The sequence below is a fragment of the Peromyscus eremicus genome, chromosome 7, assembly GCF_949786415.1.
Source record: "Peromyscus eremicus chromosome 7, PerEre_H2_v1, whole genome shotgun sequence".
Lineage (NCBI taxonomy): Eukaryota > Metazoa > Chordata > Mammalia > Rodentia > Cricetidae > Peromyscus > Peromyscus eremicus.
In genome coordinates this window covers 17,527,175-17,539,852 of record NC_081422.1, presented here as the reverse complement: position 1 = coordinate 17,539,852, position 12,678 = coordinate 17,527,175, and the positions used below count along the sequence as shown (strand labels likewise).

At 44.4% G+C, this 12,678-nt stretch overlaps 1 protein-coding gene across 5 annotated transcripts in view; it reads right to left on the bottom strand.

Moving 5' to 3' along the window:
* The window catches only part of Smarca4 (SWI/SNF related, matrix associated, actin dependent regulator of chromatin, subfamily a, member 4), a 94,487-nt gene that overhangs the window by 54,918 nt on the left and 26,891 nt on the right, over positions 1-12,678 (bottom strand). For all 5 annotated transcript variants that reach the window (XM_059267469.1, XM_059267467.1, XM_059267468.1 and 2 more), the window contains exons 12-13: positions 7,338-7,468; positions 7,145-7,202 (exon numbers count right to left, since the gene is read on the bottom strand). In XM_059267469.1, the coding sequence (XP_059123452.1) occupies positions 7,145-7,202; positions 7,338-7,468 (189 nt within the window). The remainder of the gene's footprint in view (positions 1-7,144; positions 7,203-7,337; positions 7,469-12,678) is intronic.

Below are 12,678 nucleotides of genomic sequence, written 5' to 3'. Positions count from 1 at the left end.
TCTCCTACATGAACCATGCAGGTCCATAGCAGATTCTTCTCAACTATAACAGAATTGCTACACAGATTTTTAAATACTGTATGTAACTGTCACATGCCTCTAACCTCAGCTACTCAGGAACCTAAAGAACACACACTCTAAGTTTGAGTCATCTGGGCAATGTAGTTGAATCTTGTTTTAAATTAAAACAACCAGGGCCATAGCTCAATGCTAAAGTACCTGCCTAGCATGTGGCAAGGTTCAACCCCAATGGTACAAAATGTATATTTTTAATTCATAACTATCTGTTAAACGGTTCTAATCAAACTCTGACAAAGTTTTCCTTGCGCCTCGCAACACAACTCCAGATCACTGGGGACAGACAAGGCGGACACTCACACTAAGCAATTTAGAAAAGCAGCAGCCCTCCAATGAATCACAGCAAGGCTAGAATTACATAGGGTGGGACAAACAGCTAAAGGAGAAGGTCGTCAGGATATTCCCTTCCCAGGGATACGAACTGAATGAACAAGACTGAAAAATGACGACTCAAGCTCCAGGAGTTAGGCAGGGCACAGTACATTCTAAGAAACATTCATTAGAAATGCTGCTAACTTCTGGGAAAACAGGGCAGAGGGTTGCAGCTTAATCTTCAATCTAGCCCACCCACTCCCAATAACACGATGAAGTCTGCTATGCTAGGGAACCATGGAGGTGGACAAGGCTGACAGGTTCTATAACCCGTCTGGTAGAAATAAAGATCATCTATATAAAAAAAATACATACACACACAAAACAAAACAAAACATCAACCACATACTTTGCAAATCTCTCAATGTATCAGATTATTGAAACAACAGACTCCAAAGAAATGGGAATTTCCCCAGGAATCTCATGCTGGGGGAAGGAAACATCACCAGTCATGGGAGAAACTGGTCTCCCAGAAAGAGATTTCACACAGTTCTAACAACTTGTCGGTTTGGCACCACACCATGATAGGTACTGACTGGACATGCACAACCTTGACCCTCCATTTAAACTCTGACATCACTTCAGGACCCTGACGATGGGTTTGAGGGCTATGCTGGTTCTCTTGTCCCTCTTCCCAATGTGGCCACATGACTAAATCTCTCTCTGCTTTCCATTTTTAATTGGAGTACTGAGGACAGGTGGCCAGACCTAACTTGGGGCCCGGGTTGTGACTCCAAGTTCGAGGACATTTCTACTCATTTGGCAGCAATGGTGGCCCTGCCTGCCCCTGGTCGAAAAGTTGCAATCTCACCAGGGAGCTGGTATATGCTACTACTAGTGAAGATGTGCGTGTGACTGGTAGAGGTCACCATGTGCAGAGATCAAAAGGGCCTTGGGCAGACATGAAAACAGCCCTGCTCTGAAATGCAGTCCCTGTGCACACAGCCTATCAGGACAGAGACAGCTCACAGGCTCAGTTGTTTGCACACAATTTCATCCAGATTACTACAGGATCTATCACCCATAAGTGGTAGCGAAATAAGGCCTTTACTTAGGGAGCCAGGAATTGAACTAGGAAAATAAAGTGAGCCAAGCCAAAAGTGGCAGCACCCACCATGGAGAAAACAAGAGTTCCTAGAATGAACTAACTCCCACAGATATCGCTACTGTGCTGGTTAGCTTTTGTCAACCTGACACCAAACAGAGTCACGTGGGAGAAGGGAATCTCAACTGAGGTTGTATCAGATTGGCCTGTCACTATGTCTGGGATGTTTTTCTTTATTACTGACTGATGTGGGAAGAGTTCAGCCATTGTGGGTCATGCCACTCTGGGAACAGGTGGCATGGAGGTAGACTAATGGTAAGTAGTTCTGTGAGTTTGGAAGCAAGCCAGTAAGTAACCAGGGCTCCTCTGTGGTCCTGCTTCAATCTTCTTGAGCTCCCACCCAAATTCCTTCAGTGATGGGTTGTTGGCCTGGGAGCTGTAAGATCAAATGAACCCTTTCCTCTCTAACTTGCCCTAGGTCCTGGTGTTTATTATAGCAATAGAGAAATCTAAGACAGCTACCATGGTCCTGGAGGGGGTGTGGGTCATAATCCTTCAAAGGAGCTAACTGGGAGATCTCTGAGTTTGAGGTCAGTCTGGTCTACATCGCCAGTTCCAAGCCAGCCAGGGGTACACAGTGAGACTCTGCCTCAAAAACAACAGCCAGGCGGTGGTGGCGCACACCTTTAATCCCAGCACTGGGGAGGCAGAGGCAGGTGGATCTCTGTGAGTTCGAGGCCAGCGTGGGCGACAGAGTGAGTTCCAGGACAGGCTCCAAAGCTACACAGAGAAACCCTGTCTCAAAAAACAAAACAAAACAACCAAAAAATAAAAAACAAAACAAAACAAACAAACAAAAAAGAGCTAAGTAAATAAACGAGAAAAAACAAAGACAGTTAGGTGTCCCTGCCTCTCTTCACAGACTATGGAAGGTGTTCCAAGCAGGAGTAACTCGTGTGTGCAAAGCTGTTGGAGAAGCTAGGCTTCTGCTCAATCGATGAACACAGAATCAAAAGATTATCCACTTTCCACTCTGACAAAACCAAAATGATCCTCAGACAAGCTAGGGACAGATCAAGAAGGATAAATATCAAGACAGCTTTGTATGGAGGCCACTAAAAATCCAAAGACAACGAGATAATCTGATAATCAATAAGGCAAAACAGACAAAGAGCGGGGTGGGGGTGGGGCTAATAATTATTTTCAGGCAATAAAAAAGAGAATTGAGGCAACAGGTGGCTGATTCTCATCTGAAATAGAGGTCAAAAAAGAGGCTGCAAAAAGGTCTGAGAAGTTAAGAGCATATGCTGCTCCTGCAAAAGAACCAAGTTGAGTTCTCAGTGCCCATGTCAGGCAGCTCACAGCTGCCAGTAGCTTTGCTCCAGGGAATGTGACGTCTTCTTGCATATGCATTCACGACCGCATATAGGGACATGCATAGAAACAAAAAGGCCAACTAAGAGTGGAACCACATGTTCAAAGTGCTGAAGGAGGAGGAAGGGGCTGTCACCCAGTATCTATACATTCAACTAAACTGTCCTTCCAAAAGACAAAACACCCCAGAAGAACCGACTGAACAGCACCTGCTGCTGGCAGACAGGCCTGGGTGTGGCCCAGCAGTAGAGCACTTGCCTGTATGTATAAGGCCCTAGGGCGCAATCCCAGCAGGACTGCAAAAAGAACCAAACAACCACTAACACAAAATTTCAAGATACAAAACTAAAGAACATGCTGGCAGATAATTTAAATCCATAGAGAGAAACAGTACCTGAAGAGACAACAGAGACAGAGATGGCTCAGAGGTTAAGAGTGCCTGCTGCACACTCATGAGGCCCAGTCATGCAAACACGTGCAAATCTAAGTCCAAGGTAGCTGACACTCTTCTGGCCTCTGCATGCACACACAAGCTTTACACTCACACATGTAAAATAAATCCTTGGGAACCACCCAGAAATAGCATCAGAAATGGTAAGTATACAGATGAATGTAAGACTTTAAATATACTTTTACCTATTTCTTCTATACTATCTTTCAAAGGATTGCGAGTGCATAAAGCATTAATTTCAAGAACACTGTGCTAAATCTTAGCACTCAGGAAGTGAGACAGGAGGATAACAGGTTCATAGTCATAGTAATATAGTCATAGTCATAGTAATGAAGTAGATGCCTACTGAAATTGTATGATTACAAAGAAATTACTAAATAAATGCATAGCTCAAATGAAAATTTATAGAAATGGTAACTCAGCAAAAAAAAGATAGTACACAGGAAAGGAAGAATAAAAAAAGATTTTAAAAACACAAGGAAGGAAGGAAGGAAGGAAGGAAGGAAGGAAGGAAGGAAGGAAGGAAGACGGGCAAAGCTGTGCTGGTGATGCACACCTGAAGCCCAGCACTCCAAAGGATCTCATGAAGTCAAGGCAACTTGGAATGTAAAGCAAAGCTGCCTCAGGTGCTCACCTGCACACACATTCACGGAACAAAGAAGGGCGGGGGGAGGAGGAGAGGGGCACCTGTGGTTGGTATGTAAAATGAAGAGAAAATTTCTTAATAATAATAATAACAATAAAAAGAAAATGTCAAAATGAACAAAGAAGGGAAAATTAGAAGGAAATCAAATTAATAGCCAATAGCATAGTAGTTTTGTAACTGTTACACAAAGCTACAATCTAAGTTTTATGCCTGCAGTCCACATGCATATGACATATACACCTACACTCGCCCACACATGATAATAAATTTTAAAAGAAGTTCAGATTGGATGACAACAAAAATAAAATACTAGGATTCTGGGTCTGGATCCCCCACCCATGGGTGTATCTGTCCCTTTGTGTATGGCGTGTATGTGTGCATATTTTTGTTTTAAATAAAACTTCCTGAGTGCCAAAACTATATAAATATAAAATAATTGCTGGAGCTAGGGTTCAGTGGTACAGAGTACTTCCCTAGAATATGTGGGGCCTTTTTCAACTCCAGTGTCAAAAACAAAACCACACAGGAGGAGGCAGAGGCAGGTGGATCTCTGAGTTCAAGACCAGCCTAATATATATAGCAAGTTCCAGGACAGCTAGAGCTACATAACATAGAGACCTTGTCTCAAAAACATAAAAAAAAACAAAAACAAACAAACAAACAAAAAAAACAAGCAAACACCTGAATTCATTAAAATTTATGAGACACACAACAGTGCTTATCTGGCCTTAGGTTTTTGGAGTAGGGGGAGTTGAAAGGAAACATTTATGAAGCCAGGTGTCATGGCACGCAACTATAATTACCAATACTTAGGAGGCTGAAGCAGGGGGATATAGAGTTTAAAGCCATCCTGGCCAAACAGTTCAAGGCCAGCCTGAGTTATACATAGTGAGAGCCAAACTCAAAACCAAAGTTTATTAAATGTACCCAAGAATGCATAGTGTTAAACATACAGGTTTTAAACACTATTTCTATCCCAAAAAAGCCTCACATCAATAATTTAAGCATAGATCAATCAACAAAGTGAGACAAATCACTAAAGTACCCAAATTGGGAATTCAGGAATCCTCACCTCTGAGCCTACAGGATGAAGGCAGTTAAAACCCATTAAACACAGCGTTGGGGGCTGGGGTCGGTGGGTAAAGCACTTGTGCACAAGTGTGAAGACCTAAATTCAATCCCCAGAATCCACACAGAGCCAGGTGCAGTAGTGCACGTCTGTTAATCCCAGTGTTCCTAAGGTGAGCTGGGAGGCAGAGACAGAGGAATCCCTGGAAGCTTGTGGGCCAGCTCACCAGGGGTACACAGCAGGAAACAAGAATCCCCAGTCTCAAGGTAGAGGTAAAGGTGACACCTCAGGTTGTCCAGACTTCTACACAGGCACTGTGGCATGTGTGTGCCTATACAGACACAGACACAAGTAAAACACACACACACATTATATTCATATACACATACACAGAAAAAGAGAGTGAGAAACCAAGCATACTAGAAGATATTTGCAAATTATATACTGGGTCAGAACCGTGTGTCTAGAATAAGTAAGAACTGATTGCTCATTAGGATGGCAGGCCAATTAAAACCAGGCAAGACTTCAACAGACTTCCATTGAGGAAGATGGATGGATGGATGGAGCACATGTGCATATGAAGATGCTTAACATCACTACTTACTAGGGTAATGCAAATCAAAACCAAATGAGATACCACCACACACCCACTAAGATGGCCATAAGCAAAAGAACAGACAATACCAAGTGTTGGTGAGGACATGAAGAAACCAGAACCCGTGAAATGGTACAGCCACTTTGGAGAACAGTTGGCAGTCTCTTAGAAAGTAAACATAAACTTACCACGTGACCCAGCAATTCCACGCCTAGGAATCTACCCAAGAAAAATGAAAACATATGTCCACACAAAACATGTTTGCAAATGTTCACAACATTATTCATCATAGCAAAAACGAAAACACAAGTGTCAACCAATTAGTGGATGGGTAAACAAAATGCGGTCTATTCATACAATGGAATACAACGCAGTAATAAAAAGAACAAGTTCTTGGTACACACCACGCATGGATGAACCTCAGTAACATGCTATACAATGAATGGTGCTCCAACTCCATTTGCAGCATGTCCACAAATGGCTAATCTAGAGATGGAAAGCAGATTGGTGAGCTGGGTGTGAGGGTGCACTGCTGTAACCCCAGCAGTTAGGGGACAGTTAGTCTGAACTTAGCCTGGGCTATAAAGGGAGGCTCATAAAACAAGAAATGAAAAAACAAAAACAAAAAAACCAGTTCTGGGGCTTCCTGGGGCAAGAGGGGAAGGCAAGACAACCACAAAAAGACAGCTCAAGGGTGGCTTTCTGGTTGACCGAGACATTCTAACACTGGTGTAAGGGGCTGATCCACAGTCCCATGTGTTCACTACAAAACTAGACTTCAGTGAAACTGTTTAAATTAGAACAAAGTTCTCTGTTGGGCATGGTAGTGCACACCTATAACTCTAGCATTCAGAAAGGCAGGAGGAATGTATGTCTGAGCTTCAAACCAGAATGTGCAAAATAGCAAAACCCTATCACAAACAAACAAACAAACAAACAAACAGGTTATATACATATACACCTAAAGCTGGAGAGACTCTTAAGGAGACAGGTGGCCCTCAAGACTCTAGTGGACACAGAACCAAAAGTCCTCTAACACCACAACTCAACAGGGAAAAGCTGGAGGAGATGGCGGACCATCCACCTAATGCTGTGGGGAGGGGAGGGAAACACAAAGCCCAGGGAGCAAGGGCAGGAGGAGCCATCAAGAGGCATGAGCAGGAGAATCCTGGGTGGCTACTGCACATATGGGGCACACACGCACGCATGACTGTTAAGTCACAGCACTGATAAAGAATGAACAAAAGCAGCAGTGTTCAGAGAAGTGATGCTGAGCGCTTGAAATGAGGCCAGTACAACCGAGGGAATGACTGACACTGGGTCGGCCCTACATGGAAACAGTCCTCAAGTCAGTGAAGCTCTGAAGCACCACTTTCAGCCAAGCCCGGGGGCTCGGCTGCCCTTGCCACACCACGCCCGGCCAGCACACAGGGCACGAAGGGCACAGCCCACAGGCTGACGGGCACAAACCAAGTGGAAGGCCCACTAACGGGAGAGATCAAGTGGCTTCTCACCTCCTCCTCCTCCTCGGAGCCGCTTTCTTCACTGTCGGACCTGGGAGCCACTTCATACCTGGGAAAACAGCAGTGGTTAGACGCAGGGCCCTGCAAAGGGCAGCTTTCCTTTCCCTGGAACCCGGCCCGGCCCCCAAACGCAAGCACTAGTCACCATAGCTGCCAAGTCCCATGAAGGGGGCATCCAACTCACCCTGGGTTCATCTCAAGCCAGGCTTCCAGCTGCCCAGCTTTTGGGGCATCTGTGCCTGTGAGGATCTTGCCACTCTCTACATGGATCACCTTCACAGGAAGGTCGCTCATCTGGCTCGTCTCATCCAGAGGCTGAAAGAAAGTGACTGTCATGACCCAAGGCCCCCCAACTTAGAAGGGCTAAGATGCTAGCTGATGGGAGACTGACACCACTGAAGCCAGTGTGAACACACAGTATCAGAAAACAAGAGGAGACAGCAGATGACTTCAGCAAGGCTAAAGTAGGTGGGCAATGACACATGCCTTGATCCCAGCACTTCCTCCCAAGCCTCAGGAAAGCCAGAGCAGTGCATACTTGTTTCTCTAGGCTAGTCTCAAAGAAGCATTCTGCTGTGCCTATTCTCCTAGAGACGGCCATTCCAAGGGACTTTATTTGGGATGCTGTCTTAGGGTTTCTATTGCTGTGCTAACAACCAAAAGCTACTTGGAGAGGGAAAAGGTTTATCACAGGTTGCACAACACTGAGGGAATCAGGATAGGAACTTAGGCAGAAACTTGGGTAAAGCAAGTGATGCAAAGACTGTGGAGGAATGCTGCTTACTGCTCGCTCCCCATGGTTTGCTCAGCCTGCCCGGGGTGGCACCACCCACAATGAGCTGGCTTTCCTACATCAGTCATCACTGATGATAATGGCCCACAGGCTTGCCCATTGGACAATCTTAGGAAAGATTTCCTCACTGAGTTCTCTTTTCTCAGATGACCTTAGCTTCTGTCATACTGACAAAACATTAGCCAGCACAGATGTTCTCTTAGATTACTGTAAAAGCATATGGGCTGGCATATCACAGTGCATAGCCACTTCGTGGGGGGTTTGTAGTGTTTACTTTTATTGAGACAAAGTCTTACTAGCTCAGGCTGGCAACCTGCCTGCTTCAGTCTCCTGCCTGAGCCTCCAGAGCACAGAGATTACAAGTGTGAGCCACTGTGCCTGAAGCACAGAGCCACTTACTCTAGACCATGTGGGGACGGACTCAAGGCAGCAATCTGGCTTTGGAAAACTGAGCTTCAGGGAATCCTGCTGAGTCAGCACTGTGGTGCTTCCTCGGTTGGAGTTCACGGTGCCCCTGTCACTCGGTGCTTGCTCCCAGCCTCACTTATGCTTTTTAGTCAGTAGTATGGGGGTGAAAAATTGAGATAAGAGGCTGGAGAGATGGTTCAGCACTTGAGAGCACTAATTGCTCTTGTAGAGGACCTGGGTTTAATTCCCAGCACCCACACGGCTGCTGTTAATTCAAGTTCCAAAGGATCTAATGCCCTCTTCTAGGGTACCTCTGGGAGTACCAGGCACATACACAGTAAACATACATACATGCAAGCAAAATACCCAAACACAAAAGAATAAGTTAAAAAAAAACAATTGAGGTAACCGAGACTCAGACTCACCCTAGGGCACTCTGACTCAAATATTAGGGTAGAGAAAGTATCAGACCTTAGCACTTTTAACCTTCTGTTGTTTCTGAGACAGGGTTTCTCTGTGTAGTCATAGGTGTCATAGAACTTCACTCTATACAGACCAGGCTGGCAGGAGGCAGAGGCAGTTGGATCTTTGAGTTTGGGGCCAGCCTGGTCTACAGAGCAAGTTCCAGGATAGCCAGGGCTAAACAAAGAAACCCTGTCTCAAGAAACCAAGGAAAAAAAAAAAGGAAAAAAAAAAAAAAAAAAGAGCTAAACACAGGCTGGAGAGATGGCTCAGAGGTTAAGATCACTGGCTGTTCTTCCAAAGGTCCTGAGTTCAATTCCCAGCAACCACATGGTGGCTCACAACCATCTGTAATGAGATCTGGTTCCCTCTTCTGGCCTACAGGGACACATGCAAGCAGAACATTGTATACATAATAAATAAATCGTTAAAAAAAAAAAAAGCTAAACACACATAGTGGAGTTGGGCATGGGGTGTGCCTGTCATCCCAGCATTAGGGAGGCTGAGAAAGGCAGGAGTTCTGAGTTCAGGGCCAGCATTGGCTACACAATAAGTTTAAGATCAGCCTGGATATATAACAAGAATCTACATTAAAAAACAAAAGCCAGAGCCGGGCGGTGGTGGCGCACGCCTTTAATCCCAGCACTCGGGAGGCAGAGGCAGGTGGATCTCTGTGAGTCCCAGGAAAGGCGCAAAGCTACACAAAGAAACCCTGTCTCGAAAAAACCAAAAAAAAAAAAAAAAAAAAAAGCCAGGCATAATGATCCCATGGATTATTATCCTGGGATCATTATTATTATCACATAATAATTCCAGCACTTGGGAGGCAGAGGCAGTTGGATCTCTGTGAATCTGAGGCCAGTCTGGTCTACAGAGTTCAGGAACAGCCCAGGCTACATAGAAAGACCCTACCTTAAAAAGAAGAGTCGGGGAGCAAGCCAGAGGCCAGAGAGATGGCTCAGCACTTTAGACCATCTGTTGCTCTTACAGAAGACCTGGGTTCAGTTCCCACCACCCACATGGTAGCTCACAACTGTCCATAACTCCAGTTCTCAGGAATATGACATCTTTTTTGACGTCTGGGGGAGCCAGACATGCACTTGGTACACAGATATGCACACAGGTAAAACACTCATACACATGAAATAAAAATACTAACTAAAGAAACAAGATAAAATAAAAAAGATGGGCCATGCATGGTGGCCCACACCTTTAATCCCAGAACTCACTAGGCAGAATCAAGCAGATTTCTGTTAGTTTGAGACCAGCTTAAGTCTACATGAGTTTCATCCAGGCCAGCCAGTGTTACTCAGACCCTGTCTTGAAAAGACTAATTAAAAAAAAAAAAAAAAAAAAAAAAAAGGTAAGGGTAATATAGTGGTCCATATCTCAATGCCATAACTCTGGAGTGGAAGACAAGATAAGAAGTTCCAGGTCATCTTTGGCCAGAGATTTCATGGCCAGCCTGGGCTAGATGAGACCAAGCCTCAACAGAAGAAAACAAGGGGACCAGGGAGGAAGCATGTCAGCAGAGTGCTCACCTCCCAAGTGAGCCCTGGCATGCACAGTAGAAAGCAATCAAGATGGCACACTTATAATGCCAGCACTGGGAGGTACACAGGAGGATCCCAGGGGCTTTCTGGCCAGCAAATCCATCCTAATTGCTCAGTTCTAGGTCAATAAAAAACCTTGTCTCAAAGGAAATGGGTAGAGCTTCTTACGATGAGACTCAAAGCTGCCTTTTAGTCTACACATGTACACACACCTGCAAACACAGAATTGCGCAGGCATACATGTATAAAATAGAAAAAAACAAAAGAATCCAAAAAAGAACATGATTCAGAAGTGTTCCGTGAGACAAATTTCTAACAGCTTCAAGAGATAAATGTCCGCCAGACAACAGTGGCATACACCTTTAATCCCAGCACTCGAGAAGCAGGCAGACAGGTCTGTGAGTTAGTTCGAAGCCAGCCTGGTCTACAGAGAGAGTTCTAGGACAGCCTGGGCTGTTACACAGAAAAACCCTGTCTCCAAAAACAAGAAACAAAAAAACAAATAAAAAAAAGATAGAAGGAAATAAATGACCTGAAGTTAGCCTGACATCACTAGTCCAAACACACAAACACAGTGAGACAAAAGGTTCTTTTGTTGTTGTTGTTTTTGTTGTTTTGTTCTTTTTTTGGTTGTTCTAGAACTCACAGACATCCACCTGTTGAACCACCACCAGTCTAAAAGATTCCTGTAATATATCTTCACAGAGAACTGCCTGAACACCCATGGAATGGAAAATAGTGTAGGAGGCACTAAGGTCTTTGTGCTTACAAACATGCACTAGGGCTGCAGTTCTCAACCTGTGAATCACGTCTCCTTTAAAGGTCGAATGAACCTTTCACAGGGGTCGCCTAAGCCCATCAGAAAACACAGATATTACATTACGGTTATGGAGTAGCAATGAAAATAACTTTATGGTTGAGGGTCACCACAACATGAAGAACTGTACTAAAGGGTTGCAGCATTAAGAAGGTTGAGAACCGCCGGGCAGCAGTCGTACATGCCTTTAATCCCAGCACTCGGGAGGCAGAGCCAGGCAGATCTCTGTGAGTTCGAGGCCAGCCTGGTCTACAGAGTGAGATCCAAGACAGGCACCAAAACTACAAGGAGAAACCCTGTCTTGAAAAACCAAAAAAATAAATAAATAAATAAATAAATAAATAAATAAATAAATAAATAAATAAATAAATAAATAAAAAGAAGGTTGAGAACCACTGCAGGAGTGGAACCTGGAATGTTAAGCATACAAGGTTGTCCCCTCAAGGAAAAGGATGAAAAACCTTCTTACCAGCACAGAAGCTGGAACATTCTTCCTAGCCTGGTGACCTTTTTGTGCTGTAGTGGCTAAAAATTTCTAAAGCATCAGGCCCTCCCATTCCCAGACCCTTATAATAAATTTGTTTTTCTCAGTCAATCTACAGAACTTTATCTTTATGGACTTTAAAAATAGTTTTGATGCAGTCATATGTGATCTATATTTAGCTTACTTTGTTCTTCAAAGAGATTTATGCATGATTTTTTGTGTATGCAGGATTGAGTTAATCATAACCAGCATAAGTTGTAATTGTGCTATATGCTTAAATATGCCTAAAAGAGCCGGGTGGTGGTGGTGCACTCCTTTAATCCCAGCACTTGGGAGAGAGGCAGGCTGATCTCTGTGAGATCGAGGTCGCCTGGTCTACAGAGTGAGTTCCAGGGCAGGCTCCAAAGCTACACAGAGAAACCCTGTCTCTCTCTCTCTCTCTCTCTCTCTCTCTCTCTCTCTCTCTTTTTTTTCCTTTCAAAACAGGGTTTCTCTGTGTAGCATTGCACCTTTCCTGCATGCCTGCATGTATCATCAGTGTGCTTTCCTGGAGAGTTTTCCACAAAACATATGCCTTTCAAATAAGGGGGAGCAGCAACTTTTCAGGAGGCTTTAGACAGAACAAGGGGCATGTGATCTGACTTGAAAAGATATGTGGCCAGGCAGGAACTAGCAGAGAGCCTGAGGCCTGCATAGAAAACACCCAAGAGAGGCAACAGCCTTGTTCTGAGGCAGGGCTTCTATCTGGGAGTGACTGACCTTGTATTCACACAAATGTAATTCACACAATTACATTTTTGTAATTGCTTTTTGTAAAACAGGATACTGTATAGCCCAAGGCCTTGAACTTCTGGTGATCTTTCACTTCTGACCTCACATATGCCAGAGGCAGGTGACACCACATCTACCTTCTGGGCTCTTTTTTTTCTTTCCCCCTCGACTGTATATTCCTTTTTTCTCCAAATGCACTGAGTGCTGGAATATAGTTCACTGGTAGACAGGTTACCT